This window comes from Myotis myotis, unplaced genomic scaffold, assembly GCF_014108235.1.
Source record: "Myotis myotis isolate mMyoMyo1 unplaced genomic scaffold, mMyoMyo1.p scaffold_m19_p_20, whole genome shotgun sequence".
In the NCBI taxonomy this organism is placed as follows: Eukaryota; Metazoa; Chordata; class Mammalia; order Chiroptera; family Vespertilionidae; genus Myotis; species Myotis myotis.
The window spans coordinates 14387576-14404359 of NW_023416325.1; the positions used below are offsets into that span (position 1 = coordinate 14387576).

Genomic DNA, 16784 nt, shown 5'->3' on the forward strand with positions numbered 1-16784 from the left:
GCAACTCCAGATGAGCTCCATGTGGCTGGGTTCTTCCTACTGGGATGTCACGCCGCCTGTGTTACGTGTCTCCTTGTTTCCAAGTGTGCTATGCTATAGGGCTTAGGGTAGGAGCCACTGACAGGTCCTTACACACAACACACCAACACTGGGAACTTGCAAGCAACTAGAAATTAAGATCATTATTAGCTGATCTTCATATAGCAATGCATTTACATGGACAGGACAGTATCTTCTTCCTACTACACTTTTAAAATGATTTTCTCTAAGATTTTGTTTTTTCTTTCATCAAAATTGGCTTTAAGAGAACAGATTCCAAGAATACGGTTTTGGTGTGAGGCTTGGCAGCTGTTTCTAAATAGAACTCTGCTTCACTTTAAATTTTAAGACATTGAACAGACATTCCTACTGGAACCACGTGTATGTGTGCACTCCTGTGCATTGGTGTGCAGGAGGTGCGCTACACCCAGAATGAACACTGGCCACAGCCCGTTTACTCCTGTATTTAAATCCCACAGGTTTCTGGCAAGTTTATTAGACACTGAAACCAACCTGACTTTAAAGAATGCCATATTCTGCTCTTTATTCTTTAGCGGCCAGATCCAAGTGCTCGGTTGTTAGTCACACCTCATGTCAGAGCCGAAGCTCAAAGAGGCATCGCGGAGGGAACATCGCTGTGTAGTAACTCTGGCTCTGCCAGTCAAGGGGAAAAAATTTCCCAGCATGCTTTGCAAACATTCATTCTCACGGGGTGGAGTAGTTTGGGGTAAGTGTGTAGCGTATCTGCGGACATGGTGCAGTCTATGGCAGTGTTGAGCTCAGGCTTTTAAAGTCTTGGGAGAGCTCTAGCTGGTTTGGCTCAGTGGATAGAGCGTCAGCCTGCGGACTGAAGGGTCCCGGCTTCGATTCCGGTCAAGGGCATATGCCCAGGTTGTGGGCTCGATCCCCAGTAGGCGGCATGCAGGAGGCAGCCAATCAATGATTCTCTCTCATCATTGATGTTTCTCTCTCTCTCTCTCCCTCTCCCTTCCTTTCTGAAATCAATAAAAAAATATTTTAAAAAAAAGTCTTTGGAGAGTTGAACTCAGACTTTTAAAGTCTCCATTATAGCTTTCCACAAAAGGGATGCCTCATCTCTCCAGCTTCTGGGAGGACCACGGTGCTGTTGGTGATGGTTTCTCTCTGTTGAGTCCTCCCATGTGACAGGCACAAATAAGTGACAGCTGTCATCTCTCTCATCTGCACAGTGATGCTAGGAGTGGCACTGTCATGAACCCATTCGCAAGAGGGGAAACAGGAACACAGAGAAGATGGTAACTTGCTCAGCCTCCTTCAGCTAATGGTGTCAGGAGCCATTTGTCATCTTCTGATTTGGGCCAGGACAGAATCGGAGCGGGCTGCCTTACAGAGGGTGGTGTGCTCGCCTTTGATTGGCACACGAGAAGCTGGCGTTCATGAGAAGTAGGAACCCAGGAAAGGTTTTCTTCCCTGGTGCAGCCCCGGCGTCTGAAGCACTGAGGCTGGTGTGTCTGTGCAGATTGGCCAGGGAAGGCCCTCAGCTCAGTGCCGCGTCTGTTCCCATCTCCATCATCTGTTGAACTTGTCTGGGGTGGGGGTGGGGAGCGGGTTCCGTAAGTGGGAGGAACACCCAGAGGTCATCCTCTCATCTCATGTCCTGACCTTCACGGGCCGTTGATTACATTTCTGTTTCTGTCACCCAGATCCAGAGGGCACTCCGTAGGGGCCGTTGCAGTGCCTCGGGAGGCTTTCAGGGTTCCTCTCCCCCAGCTCTTCCTCTTCTGCATGTTGGGGTCTGAACTACCTTCCTTTCGAAAAGGTTTTGTGACTAAACATTTGAAAGTCAGTGACGTTGAAGGGTGTTAGGAAACAGCACCTGCAAAGGAGCAGCTAAGAAAATGACTTCCCTGTAAGGACTGAGGCTGCTATGCCCTTTGCCGTTTTCTAGGTTTTACTCAGGAGAGACCAGGGGTGTGAGTAAAGCATCATAGGCTTCAATGCTCGAGGTTGTTAACAACATTGATCACCAAGAAGGAGCACAGATACTCTTCCCTTGATATAGATCTGCAGTTTTACATAGAGACGTATGTGTGTGTGTGTGTGTGTGTGTGTGTGTGTGTGTGTGTGTACATATTTCAGAAGAGTGGCAAGAAGCACCCATTTAAAATACCTTCGAAGAAACCTTAGTCTAAAGAAGGCTGGTGGCCGAAACCGGTTTGGCTCAGTGGATAGAGTGTCGGCCTGTGGACTGAAAGGTCCCAGGTTTGATTCCGGTCAAGGGCATGTACCTGGGTTGCGGGCACATCCCCAGTAGGAGATGTGCAGGAGGCAGCTGATCGATGTTTCTCTCTCGTCGATGTTTCTAACTCTCTATCTCTCTCCCTTCCTCTCTGTAAAAAATCAATAAAATATATATATAAAAAATAAAGAAGGCTGGTGCATTCACTGGCTTATTCCTCTGATTGTATGACCTCTGGGAACGTAGAGCACTTTTACTTACGTGAAATTACAAATTTTTATTCTCTTACGTTTCCAAACTATTGATCAACTATGTTCAGAAATATACTACAGAGCCAGTGTTTGGCAGAAACCCTATTTAAAAAAAAAAAAAAAAAGACTTTTCAATGTAGTACTAATAAAAATATTTAGTGTTTCATTCTAAACATTAATACAGCGAAGACTAGATTGACACGGGGTAGGATCTGAATTATCCTGGCTCTCTTACTTAGCAGCCCCAAAACTCACTGCACATCACGTGAGCGGACTCCTGTGCACATTTCACAGAATCTCACAGCACACCTCTGAGACAGTGGGTTACTTTGTAGTCGAGGAAGCGGAGGCTCAAAAGTGGGGTCACTTGCGAAGGACATAAGTTCACTGCTGTGCCATTTTATAGGGTACAGTTCAGTGGCATGTAGTCCCTGCACAGTGCTGTGCTGGCCCAGAACAGCTTCATCACCTCAAACGGAGACGCTTCCCCGTGTAAGCAGTCACTTCATTCCTCTTCCAGCCCCTGGCGACCCTAATCTCCTCTCCCTCCCCACTTGGTGAATTTTGTCTCTATGGATTTGATGATGATTTTTAATCCTCACCCAAGGATATTTTTTCCATTGATTTCTAGATCAAGTGGAAGGGGGAGACGAGGGGAGAGAGAGAGAGAGAGAGAGAGAGAGAAACATCAATGTGAGAGAGAGACATCGATTGGTTGCCTCCCACTCAAGCCCTGACTGGGCCTGGGGAACCCGCAACCAAAGCATGTGCCCTTGACCAGGAATTGAACCTGGGGCCCTTCGGGCTGAGGGCCGACGCCCTAACCACTGAGCCAAATCGGCCGGGGCTGCTTATTCTTGTTATTTCCCATAAATGGCATCATACAGCATGTGTCTGTCTGTGTCTGGCTTCTCAGCATCGTGCTCTCGAGGTTCATGCAGGATGTGGCGGGTGTCAGTGCTTCGTTCCTTTTCCTGGCCGAATAGTATTTTATTGGGTGGACGGACCACATTTTGTCTGTCCCTTTGCTTCAGGTGTTTCATGTCTCCTTTCTCCATTCAGCTTGTCACCTGTCCCTCCTGATGTCTGCGTGCTGCCTGTAGTTGCTACCACTAGTTTTCCATTCAGATCCCCCGTGGGCTGAGAAATCTCGTTTCCTTAAAAGCAGTTCTAAATCTTGCTGTGCGGTTTCACACTTACAACCCCAATTCTTCCTTCTTTTCGAACTTTAAAAAGAGTGTTCTGTTTTCTGCCTCTGTCTTCTACCTCCCCTCTTCCTCCCAGCCCCCTGCATGCTGCTCTTTGCACCGAGGTGACTCGTGCCTGAATCATCGCTTACCAAGTGGTGCCACCGATCTTGCCTTCCTTCCCTCTCTGAGCACCTAGCACCGCTACCTGCATTCTCAACGCTCCCCTCGTAACTTCTTCCGCTCCTTCCGCTCTTTTTTCTCTGCATCTCCTGCTGTACCTGGCATCTCCATTCACGGCTCTGCCGTGACATCCCTTCTCCCTCCCCACGTGGTGAACCTCTCATTGTCAGAAGCCCACCCTAAAGTTCGTCGCCTCTCAGCTCAGAGCTCTTGGCTCCTTCTTTGTGTTCCTGTCACAGTTGCCACTGTTGTCTTACGTGGAGCACTCAGAGCTCCATGTTGTGGTCGTTTCTACTCTTCTCTCCCCACACGGGCAGCGGGACAGCAGGAGTCGTGGAACCAGGCAGGAGTGAGATGAAATGAGTGTGTTGTGTTTAGCCAGGGCTTCATGTCCTGTCCTGTCTTTCAGGGGGTGTAGAGACATTGAGAGGTCCTTGGACTTCCTCACATGTCCAGTCCAAAGCTTTGTTGCAGATAATTGTGCTGCCAAAAGCCTGATCTTTTAAAAATAAATTTCTTTTTATTGATTTCAGGAGGAAGGGAGAGGGGGAGAGAGAGAGAGAAACATCAATGAGAGAGAATCATTGATCAGCTGCTTCCTGCACACCCCTACTGGGGATAGCGTGTGCAACCGGGCATGTGCCGTGACCAGGAATTGAACTGTGACCTCCTGGTTCATAGGTCGACACTCAAGCACTGAGCCACACTGGCCAGGCAAAAGCCCAATCTTTAACGGAGTGGGGCACTTGCTATGTGTGGACGGTGGAAGCACAGGGTGTGGATTCAGGGGGGTCACGTGGTCTCAGGAGGAATGGAGAGCATGCAGAGCATTCTTTCTTTTCATGGGGAATACTAAAAATAACCATCTTACTGTGAGTTCTGTTCCAATAGTCATCTTAGGCAGTCACTTCTGAAATGTCTGATTTATCATTCCCAACCCTCATACATCTTTTCCTTTGTAAGGATTGCAGATGCACTTGGCTGTCACTATGGGAACTGTGCTGATTTCCCCTGGTTATTTGCAGAATGAGGTTACAGTTTGCCTGTGACAACTGGATAGGATTAGAGACTCAATACCAGTATTTCATCCACAGTTCTTCTTGGTTATAGCATGTGGTGTATATAAAAAACATTACACGGGGTTATCATCTAAACTGAGTCACGAATGGGCTCTGGCCAGGCAGCTCAGCTGGTTAGAATGTCATCCCAATATGCCGAGGTTGCAGGTTCAAACCCCAGTCAAGGCACATAAAAGAATCAACCAATGAATGCATCAGTAAGATCGATGTTTCTGTCTCTCTCTTCCCCTCTCTGTCTCTCTCTCTCTCTTTCAAATTAATAAATAAGAATTTAAAAATAAATAAATAAGTTGATACATTAGTGATTGCCTGCCTCTTAAACAAACCTGAATTACCAAACATGAATGCTTGGGAAGGGAATTCTATTTTTAGTTTGCCATGTTTTATTTTGGAGAAATGGTGATCATTAACCATCACAATTTTCATGTGGGCTCAGGGACTTCTGGGCAAGTGGGGCTGAGTGAAGTTGGACCACAGAATCTCTGTCTTTTTTTTTAAATATAACTTTTAAATTAATTTTTATTGATTTCAGAGAGGAAGGGAGAAGGAGAGAGACCTAGAAACATCAGTGATGAGAGAGAATCATTGACTGGGTGCCTCTTGCACACCCCCTACTGGGGATCGAGCCTGAAACCTGGGCATGTGCCCTGACCAGGAATGGAACCCTGACAACCTGATTCATAGGTTGACGCTCAACCACTGACCCATACTGGCTGGGATCTTCACTCTTCTTTACACCAGAGGGTTCCCTCTGTCTTTCTTTCTGTTTTTTGACTTGATTCTTTAGAAACCTTTGTATTTTATAGGCGAGAAACGAAGTTTTGAGATAGAGCAAGCATAAAACAGGCCCACAGAGAGCAGATGACCTGTTCCTGCTCTCCCTGAGTCGGTGACATTCAGCCTCTGTTGTTTCAGGAAACGATCCAGAATGTTCATGACATTCTCACTCATCCGTTAACATTTATTGAATGTCTGAGGCAGTGATGGCGAACCTTTTGAGCTCGTCGTGTCAGCATTTTGAAAAACCCTAACTTAACTCTGATGCCGTGTCACATATAGAAATTTTTTGATATTTGCAACCATAGTAAAGCAAAGACTTATATTTTTGATATTTATTTTATATATTTAAATGCCATTTAACAAAGAAAAATCAACCAAAAAAATGGAGTTCGCGTGTCACCTCTGACACGTGTGTCATAGGTTCGCCATCACTGGTCTAAGGTTTATGCCCCTTTACTGTTCAGATGTTGTTTAATACTTTGTTTTGTTTTGTAAATCCTCACTCGAGGATGTTTTTTTTCCATCAATTTTCTTTGAGTGAGTGGAAGGGAAGGAGGGAGAGGGAAAGAGAGAGAAACATTGATGAGAAAGAGACACTCAATTGGTTGCCTGTCGCATGTACTCCAACCCGGGCAGGGATCCTGCAACCCAGGTATGTGCCCTTGACCAGGAATTGAACTCTCGAACCCTTGGTCTGTGGGCAGCCGACACTCTAACCACTGAGCAAAACCAGCTGTTGATTAACAGTTTTAATTCTCGAGTCCGTGAGGAAAGGGAGTCAGTCAGGTCATACATGGTTTATAAACAAATAGCTGTATATTCTGTGATATGGTGCCAGCTGCTCTCACTGCCTGGGGCCTGGGAATGGAACCCGGGGCATGAGAACTAGGCCTCCCTGCCGGCTCGTTAGGAACTGAACTTCCATGTATGTGCTTTTTTCCAGGTGGAAGAGGAGAGATCTGTGCTCAACAATCAGTTGTTAGAAATGAAAAAGAGGTAGGTCTTCTTTTTCTGTTTATCATTGGCATGTGTGTGAGTGTGCGAGTTTAACAAGGAAAACGTTAGAAGGTGATGTGTGCGGTGATGTATAGAAAGTGTGCGACCTTCTCATTCAGAAAATTGCATCCTGATAGCTCAGTACTCACCATTGACAAATGATGAAAACTCATTTGCCAAAGTCTCAGCCTTCATTCCTAAAACAAAGAACAGCTGCAGTTGAAGTCACGTTCAGTTGCATTTGTTTGGAAGTTTTCTAAAAGCAGATTGTCTCGTATGATACTGCTGCTCCCTCCTAGTTTCAGTAACTAGAAAATGCTATCACTTTACAGGGAGTAATTGATCGGCCTATAAACACTGATTTCCATGATGTAAAAATTTTAATTTTTCAATAATAACGGGTAACATAATTATAAATGTTTCCATTTATTTTCAGAAAAAAGAGCTTTGTCATTTTATTCATGATAATCACACAGTATTCAAGTGAAAGCCTTCCAGTCCTTTTGAGTAAGGATACACAGGCCCACAGAAATAGTCATTTAGAAGCTTAGTGCTTTTATGCATCCTGACAGCCTATCTGCTCTTTTAAAATGTGCAGTTTGTGTCTAGAGAAATTAAAAAAAAAAAGTGAAATAAAGTAGAAAAACAAGAATTCTCCATGCTCTTGCAAAGTATTCTCTTACTTGTCAGGGCCGAGGGGCTCCCCTGCCCAGGCAGCTGCCCATGGGTGCTATTTACACAGCAGCGCCCCTCCTGCCCGCTCGGCAAACCTGCTGAGGGATTGAGAGCTGCACTTCGCCCACAAGATATCTGAGTTCCATAAGCTACATCCTAAAGGGTGTTGGGCCTTGGTCCAGGGGTGCCATTCGTCCTTTCCCTCTCTGATTAGATTCATTCTCTGTTAAAGTTTCACACCAGAATGCACGTGTTTCGTCACCGCCACGCCCCTGGCTCCGCCCGGTGTCCTCCAGGTGACCATGCGTGAGCGTGGTGACCAGGCTGACCTGCCTTAGCCCAGCTTCCGCGTGCAGGCACAGCCCCGCCCATGTGGGCCTCAGGTGTTGATTTTTACATCCATAAGGCTTTGTTTCTTTAAAAAGAACTTCACGGGGGAGATCTGTAAGACTCTCAACCGTAAAGATAAATTTTAAAAAAGCAGCAGCAGCAGCTCATGTCCGCAGTTACCCAGGCCGGGTGAAAGTTCACAGGGCTCTTCCTGTGACGTCCTGGCCAGCAGACAAATGAAAACGGGCTGATGTGAGCCCTGGCATGTCCCCTTGCATGGACGTAGCCGTTGGTAATTCTCAGGCCTGTAAGCCCAAAACAGCCCACTGAAGTATATGGTGAGGCGTGCGTTTAAAAACGATGAAACCTCAACAGCCAAGAGAAACTAAACACAAAAACAAAAAGGATGAAATGCCAGCCTGAAGAGTCAGGCACCTTGGCCAAGAACTCAGATGCAGGTGTAAGGCACAGATCCTCCGATTTTTATGCTGGTTCTTGTCTCGCTGTACACTTACTATTATTCATTTTTAAAAAGAAAGATGCTGTGCTTTGTCCGTCCTTACCACATGTCTTTCAAAATGTGACTGGGGCCCTAGCTGGTTTGGCTCAGTGGATAGAGTGTCGGCCTGTGGACTGAAGGGTCCTGGGTTCAATTCTGATCAAGGGCACATGCCTGGGTTGCGGGCTTGGTCCCCAGTAGGGGGCGTGCAGGAGGCAGCCAATCAGTGATTCTCTCTCATCATTGATGTTTCCATCTCTCTCTCCCTTCCTCTCTGAAATCAATAAAAAATATATTTTTAAAAAAATGTGATTGGGCGTTGACTTTTTTCATGGTTTCAAAAGGTGGAACATCCCTATCTTCCTATTTCACCATCTCTGCTCCTGTTTTCGGTGCTGGATATGTTTAGGAGAAAGTCTCTTAAAAGTCACTCTTGTTATGCAGATAAAAATGATAATTTTTCTGGGAGTGAAAAAAATTTTAAATCTATGTTTTCATATTTACAACTATTTTTTTAAAATATATTTTTTATTGATTTCAGTGAGGAAGAGAAAGGGGGAGAGAGAAAACATCAATGATGAGAAAGAATCATTGATCGGCTGCTTCCTGCACACCCCCTACTGGGGATCTAGCTCACAACCCAGGCATGTGCCCTGACCAGAAATTGAACTGTGACCTCTGGTTCATAGGTAGAGGCTCAACCACTGAGCCATACCGGCCAGGCTACACCTTTTTTCCCTCTCTCTCTCTTTTTTTTTTTTTTGTTAAATTGTTTATTAACCCTTATGGAAAGTTATGTCTGTTTCAGAAATCTGAAAGCAAGTATATATTTGAGCTAATAATTTGAACTCCTAAACACCTCCTAAAGTCAGTTTGATAAAGGATTTGTATATAGGTCTATGTGTATCATAGTTAAGTAAATTTAGCATAGAGTACTAAAAAGAATTTGATCTGCTCTTACTTTAAAAGTCTAAAAAGTACTTAAATCATAAAGTTATTTGAGTTGTAGCTGTTGAAACAAAAATAGAGATCTTAGTCGACAGTTTAATTTGGAAGTGACCATTGAATAGACATAAGCAGGCATAGACTTGCCTTCATTACACTGAAGTCATTGTATTGAAGTGCAGTACTTACTCCTGACTGTAGGATGAAGCTGCTTTTCGTGAAGAAATTAGTAACAAAAAGGGGACATCTGTAATACTTTCAATAATAAAGATAAATTTTTAAAAAAGAAAGTAGTAACATCCTTCTGTATTGCCACAGTTTTTTGGTATCTAAACATTGAATTGCAAGCAATATGTAGTCAAGATTTTCCTCTTAAGAATGTAATCATTGCCCAGCCAGCGTGGCTCAGTGGTTGAGCGTCAACCTATAAACCAGGAGGTCATGGTTCAATTCTCAGTCAGGGAACATGCCCAGGTTGTGGGCTTCATGCCCAGGTTGTGGGCTTCATCCCCAGTGTGGGGGAGGGGGCGGTGTGTAGGAGGCAGCTGATCAATGATTCTCATCATTGATGTTTCTCCCTCTACCCTTCCTCTCTGAAATCAATAAAAATATATATAAATATCTTTTAAAAATGTAATTATTTCTTTGGAAAACTGGTTTCCACGTTAGGCAGACCTCCTTCAAAACAGGTTCCAAGATGTCTGAGAGAGATGGCAGAGCCGAACTTGACTTGCCGTAACTGACCGAGTGGAGAGGTGGGTCTTCTGACCCCTGAGGTCTGCAAGCAGATGGGAGAACTTGTTTGGCTTCCCTCCCTCCCTCCCTCCAGGCTTTTTGATGTCAAAGAAGGGACTTGAGAGCCAAAATCTTAGACGTGGACTTGTTGGAGGCAGAATTAATTCTGTTAGTGTAAATGACAGATTGCCGTCAGGGCTGGAAACCGGTAGACAGTTCCCTCGACAAATTCTGCAGAGTCCTGTGCTGCTCACTGTGGGTGGCTGGCTGACTGACTGTCTCCGAGCTGTCGCTGCTTACAATGCTCACTTCACTCCTCTCTTTTCCCTTCCTACTCTTGCTTCCTTTGCTATATCTGTGTGTCTTTCATGGTAAGACTAAAGAAAGTCTATCCACATTATAATAAATAAATTTCATATATTTTTAGTAAACCAAATGGTCGTATATATATTTTTGGCTGCCTTTGTCCCTCTGTGTCTTGCTTTTGTTTTGTAAAATATTCTCAGCAGTATACGCACACACACTCACACACACATTATCTTTTTTTTTTAAAGCAAAGAATTGCAGTGCAAACTTTTCCTGACTGATTTGCATTTCTCTTCATGTTTCTAATATTTGGTTCTTACTATCTTGCATTTTTAAAGCTTGCCCAATTACACGTTAAGGTATTTGCTTTACTGCTAGAGTTTATTTCTTGTGCAAGTAGTAAGGAAAGAATCTGGCTAGTATGTTCCCTTGGAGGAAAGATTTCGGGCCCCCCCGGCCCTTCCTTCGTATTCTGCTTATCTTCCCTATTTGACATTTGAGGAACACCAAGTCATCCCAGTCAGCATGGCTTCAGGGAACATGGGCCCGCCTGCCGGTGTGATTTGTGACGCAGAGGTCAGTGATGCTGGCTAAATGGTTTAACTCGGCCTCTCTTGGTCTGTACAGTGGGACTGGGGCTTAGAAATAGTGAAGGAAGCCAGCAGTGAGGATCTGCCCCAGAGATGAGCTGCTAACAGCTGTTTGTCCTGCCATTTGTCACAAGTTTGGTCCCTTCCTCAGCCATGCATCTTTTGATAACTGTACAAGGAGCGAGCGTTCTGCTTGCCCTCTCCTAAGGCAGCCTTGCGCAGAGGCTGTGTGTATGTGAGGGTGAGCAGATCAAGATACCGTGCCTTCCTCCTCCCGCCGGCTGGTGGGCCCCAACACCAAGAATCGGTGACGTCTTTGCTAACTAGAGTTCCTATGATGGAAGAATCCAAGTCTGCTCAGTAATCCCCAAATGCTCTTTTTTTTTTTTTCCCCCCAGTAAAAACATTTCAAATGATGTTCAGATTTGAGTTGGTTTTCTAACAAGCGACGCTCTGGAAATAGGTGTTACTATAGAGTAAACCACCAAGTCAGTTTGCTAGAGGCTTAAGGAGTCTGAGCTTTATTGAATCTTTGGATCGCCTCAGACACTTACTTTCCAGGGGGAAGGAGGGTTCGTACGTTCCTTCCGTTAAAATCGTTGTTTTGTTTTAATCCGAGCAAGATCCTATTTCCGAGCAAGGTGCCACTCAGTAATTCAGCGTCACTGCTGCTCGCCCCATTTCAGTGTACAGATAGTGCTCGGATATTGAATTCCAGGAGTGTTTGTAAGTCTCAAATTCTTTTCTTACTACTTATCATTCCGGGGTATGAGTGTCAGCCACACAATGAGATAAATACACTTAATATTTTATCTTTGTGTAGAATCTACCATAAATCATGAGAATTCTGTAATTCGTGTGCCGGATATCTTGGGTCTCACTAACCAGACATGTACATTCTTCCATTTCTAACCTGGGCCTCAGTTTTCAGTCCTTCCCGTTGGCTTGTTTCCTAAGTTATGAGTTCTCACTGAGGATTAGCTCCATGAGTGACGTGTCCACCGGCCTGAGGGCTAGCTTGGAAAAATTCTCTCCGGTTTTGTCTTTTTCCAAACTATTATTGTGATTCCAGGTCTTTTTCCTCATTTCACACTGCATATAATTAAAAAAAAAATTTTTTTTAATTTTTAAAACTAGAGTTTCACAGAAGAGTTGCCAGGGTCGTTCTGAGTACTCCCACGTGTGCCCCACCCCCACCCCCCCACCCGGTCTGGTCCCTTCACGTGGACATGGTCCATCCCCTGGTACATTGACCAAAACCTAGAAAGTGACATGCACACTCTCTCAGCTAGACCCCTGACCTTACTCAGATCCCCCAGCTTTTCCACGAACGTCCTTTTTCTCCTCCAGGGTCCAACCTACACATCACACTGCATTCAGTTGTCACCAAGGAGTTAGTTTCTCCCAATCTGTGACCGTGCTCAGTCTGACCTCCTCCCTGGTGACTATGACCATGGCACTCTCGAATGCATGTAAATTCTCAACAAAAATCTAAATGTGCACACACACACACACATAGTAGCCGGCCCTTCCGGGTTGTGTCTATCGTGTCTTCCCTCCTGGTCTTCCCTTCATCGTTCCCTTTCTTTTCGCACACCCTCCACGACAGGTGTTTCCCTTACTTCCCAGGCCTGGTCCCCCCTCCGCTGATGACCACAGCCGAGTCAGGCTGAGGACAGAAACCCAGTGCTGGCCCTTCCTCCCGATGTCGCCAACGCGTGCATTCCCTCCCCGGAGCTCCACTTTAACATGTCGCGCTGGCCTTTATGTAATTACCGGTCATTTCTACGAGCAAGTTAATGTCCTCTTCAGGTGCCACGGAGGCAGAGGAAGACTCCTGCAGCCCGAATAGTAGTGGTACTATTTGCTACTGTTTGGCCCATTAGATCTCGAAAACTCATTCCTGGAACTTGCTAAAAGTTACTGAAATTAGTGAGAACCAACCGATACTTCCAGCATAAAACTGCGCTGCATGACATTGTATAATCGCTTTGCATGTGTGTATTCTAATTGTTGGTATTGCTTGGTAGTAGTTTATTCAAGAAATAATCGAATTCAGCTGGGGTTCGATATTTAGAAGAATTCTTTGGGGGTGCAACCGTCTTATTTTTTTGTTTTTGTTTTTATAATCGTAAGTCTTCCAAAGTTACTGTTTTCTTTAAACTCAAATGGATACAATGATAGGCAGATTCAAGCATGTCTGTGCATAGTGAGCTTTTTCTCCCCGCACAGTAAGTAAAATTTGGAAGCAAAATAGCCTTCTCCCTCTACAAGCCCCCTGGGATGCACTTTTTCTTTACATGAACTCGGGCAAATTGTGTGTTTGTTCTAGGACAGTCATACACTGATCACTCTCTCGGCTGATTTCTGGAATTTTTAACTCTTTGGTCTTTTAGAGAATCCCAGTTGATAAAAGACGCAGATGAGGAAAAAGCCTCCTTGCAGAAGTCCATCAGCATTACTAGTGCCTTACTCACAGAGAAGGATGCCGAGCTGGAGAAGCTGAGGAACGAGGTAGAGTACCTTCCCGGGCGAACGTTCACGCCGCCCCGTTCTGTTCCCACACCTAAGCCGCGCCGCTGTGTTGCAGGTCACGGTGCTCAGGGGAGAAAACGCCTCTGCCAAGTCCTTGCATTCAGTTGTCCAGTCTCTTGAGTCTGACAAGGTGAAGCTCGAGCTCAAGGTAAAGAACTTGGAGCTTCAACTCAAGGAAAACAAGAGGCAGCTCAGCAGCTCCTCAGGTAAAATGATGACCGTGGTGCCTCTCCCCCACCCCACTGCTCCCTGCAAAGGAGCCGTTTCTGGGCAAGATGCGCTGCTCCCCGACGTGGCCCTGTCCTCCTTGGCTCTCCCACCCGTTAGTCAGATGAGGGCTCGGCATCACCCCGGCCCCATGCGAAGGGGCGTGCCTGGTGTCCCCACTGCTGGGCCTTCCCCCCTGGTCTTGAGTGTGGGTAGAAGCATAAGCTGGTAGATGCTGGCTGCCATCCCAGTACAGCCGTGGGTTCTGAAGGTACACAGTGAGGGAGGGCAGAGATGGTCCCTCACTCCTCTAAATTCAGGTGGATGTGATGGCCATTCTTGCCCAGCAGTGAGCCAGCCCAAGAGAGAACACAGGAGGAGTGGGCCAGCGCCGGCGCAGGTCCCTCAGGGGTCCGGCTATGGGACAGGAACTCATGAGTGTGTACTGGGAGGCGCACCTGGGAATTCCACAGAGAATGATTTTCAATGCAAACACAAGGAAAAAAGATTGTGGTTTTTAAACATCCCCCTCCATTTTTTTTTTTTTTTTTTTTTTATCTATAAGGTAATACTGATACTCAGGCGGAAGAGGACGAAAGAGCCCAGGAGAGTCAGGTACTGCTCCTTCCTTCCTTTAGTTTGCTTACCTGCTGTTTTAAACAAGCACTTAATCTTTTGAACAGGTAGTGCATTCATATGATCTAAACGTTAAGCAATATTAAAAATATGTTCAGCAACACATCTCCCCCCAAACCTTTCTCTCTGGTCAGTTCCCAGCTCTCCAATCAGGTAACCACCCAATTGGTGTCTTTTTAAAAAAGTCTTTTCAGGGATTTAAAAAAATGTAAATATAAGCCAAGACTAATACAGTCTTTTTCCTTTCCCTTTTAACGTACATGGTGGCGTATTACATAAACTGATCTGTACTTCCTTTCTTTCTTCTTTTTCTTTCTTTCTTTTTTTTTTTTTGGCAGAACCTTTTCCCAAAAAGCTGAGCCTAGCCCCTAAGCAATACCTATTCTCCCAGGAGGCCCAAGGAAGCCAGCCTCAGTGTGTCAGAGTGACTTCCACAGGCACCTCTCCCTCGAGTCAGCAGCCCTTTTTACCTCTGGTTCCCAGGCTGTGTATGCTCACTTAAGAGCCCTTTCCTGGAGGCAATTGTGTAGAGACCTGGGCTTCCCCATGACCCAGGTCAATTTGATTTTAACGGACCAGCCTGGAATACCCAGCCAGAGCCTAATAGCCCAATCTGGTCCCAAAGGGCTGACCCTAGTTCCGAAGAGCCAGCCTAGACCCTAAGACCCCAACCTAGTCCTGAATAGCCAAAGACAGTCCCAGAGGGCGGAGCCTAGCTCCAAAGAGCCAAAGCTCAGTCCCGAAGGGAAGGGAGGCGTCTAGCCCTGAAGAGCTGAGCCCAGACTAGAACAGCTGTAGCCAGTCCCGAAGAGCAGAACCTCACTCCGAAGAGCCTAGCCCAGCCTGGAAGAGCCCAGCCTCGCCCCTAAGCAATACCTACTCTTCCAGCAGGCCCAAGGGAGCCAGCCTCAGTGTCAGAGTGACTTCCACAGACTCCTCTCCCTGGAGAGTCAGGAGCCCCTTCAACCTCTGTACCTCCCTTTTATAGCTGTTTAGTGTTCCGTTATATGGATGAACTTAATGGAATTGGTTCTCTGTCCGTTGGCATGCCATTTGGGAGGTTTCTGATCTTCTAAGTGTATTGTAAACAATGCGGAAATGAATTGTCTTGGACATCTGCCATTTTTCAGATATACTAATATTTCTTTGGGGTAAATTTTAGAAGTAGAATTGCTCTGTCAAAAAGTTCCTGGCTCATCTCTACCTTACAAAGACAGGGTTCTCGAAAAATGTTTCCAGAATTAACAAAACGGCCTTAATTTTAAATGTGGGATTATATGGAAACAACGTATTCTCTATTTGGAAATATAATGAGACATAGACAATAAGCATCCATCTTCAGTTTTAATAATATATCTTGGGGTATATTTATCCTGCGCAAAAATCACAGGTACAAAAGCCATCTTTCATTTTTAAATAAAAGCTCAGGGAGTTTTGATTTGTCTGAAAGGATTCAGCGAACTACTAACTTACCCCAGGTAGCATTGTCTGCTTAGTGTGTATGTGTAATAAACATCTACTTCATTAACAGTGTTTTCTCTTTCTCCCCCTTTCCTTTCTGCTTCCATTTGTTTCGTCTGCTGCTGCCAACACTTTCTTCCAACCAGCAAATGGTTTGTTTTATGTTTCCTAATTTGCGAGCACGTGTGTGTGTGTGTGTGTGTGTGTGTGTGTGTGTGTGTGTTTCCCCACTGTAGTAAATCCGTGTTGTGCTGTTTTCTTCTTCCCGAAACAGAGCTCCTGATATGATAAAGTCTTAGAAAATGCAGTTTAAGAAGCGAGGATAGATTCAGTGGGTCTGCCTCCAGTGTTGGCAGGGATGTTCTCCAGAGAACCACAAAGCTACTGGTTGCCAGCTTCACTTCATAACATGCCCCAGCAAGAGAAAGAGGACAACTAGTTCTTTAAAAATTGAATTACCTGTGTATGTGTATACACTCACATTTTTAAAATTATAAAGTGAGATTTTTCTCATGAGCTATTTAGAATATATGAGAGCTTTTTATTATTTGTAGAAGAGGGAAGAAACTTTTTGTTTTTCAAGGAAAGTGCCCTTGGTTTGAAAGCAAATGTTAGGACAAGGGTGCTTCCTCCTGCTGGTCATCTCGTTATTCCACTGCCCAGTGAATCCTGGCACAGTTGCTTTTCCCAATTGGGGTACCTGAGCGCCACCCTGTTCCTGAGCATGTGCCAAAGGGTCTCCTCAGTGGAAATGGAGCTTGAGCCTTCTCTTTAAAACTTCTCCATTTTTCTCTGAAGTCTCATTTACCATCACCCCACCACAACCCATCAGGGAGCCTGGTGTGAGGAGGATGTCCCTGTACTTTTTCAAAAGACGATATGTTGTGGATTGGTTCTACAGTGCCATGAGACAACTCTCTTGTTATGCTTTTTGTGAAGTGTGTGTGTGTGTGTGTGTGTGTGTGTGTGTGTGTGTATCAGTATATAAAGCATAGGTTCAGTAACAGCCACCTTTGGCCCCTCTGTGATGTCCAGCACACTCACAGCCATGACATGAGTCTACGTCCGTGACTTCTTGATAGGCAGTCCACCGGACACATTTCAGACATTTTATACATGTCTCTTTTCTTTT

General features: G+C 45.3%; 1 protein-coding gene across 14 annotated transcripts in view; it reads left to right on the forward strand.

Annotated features, from left to right (window-relative positions):
• The window catches only part of CLIP1 (CAP-Gly domain containing linker protein 1), an 88342-nt gene that overhangs the window by 66360 nt on the left and 5198 nt on the right, over positions 1-16784 (forward strand). For 9 of the 14 annotated variants that reach the window (XM_036354469.1, XM_036354477.1, XM_036354481.1 and 6 more), the window contains 5 exons: positions 6681-6733; positions 13210-13327; positions 13404-13554; positions 14121-14170; positions 15799-15804. In XM_036354469.1, coding sequence (XP_036210362.1) covers positions 6681-6733; positions 13210-13327; positions 13404-13554; positions 14121-14170; positions 15799-15804 — 378 coding nt within the window. Of the gene's footprint in view, positions 1-6680; positions 6734-13209; positions 13328-13403; positions 13555-14120; positions 14171-15798; positions 15805-16784 lie in introns of those variants that run through there. The other 5 variants (XM_036354472.1, XM_036354478.1, XM_036354480.1 and 2 more) reach the window with 2 other exon arrangements.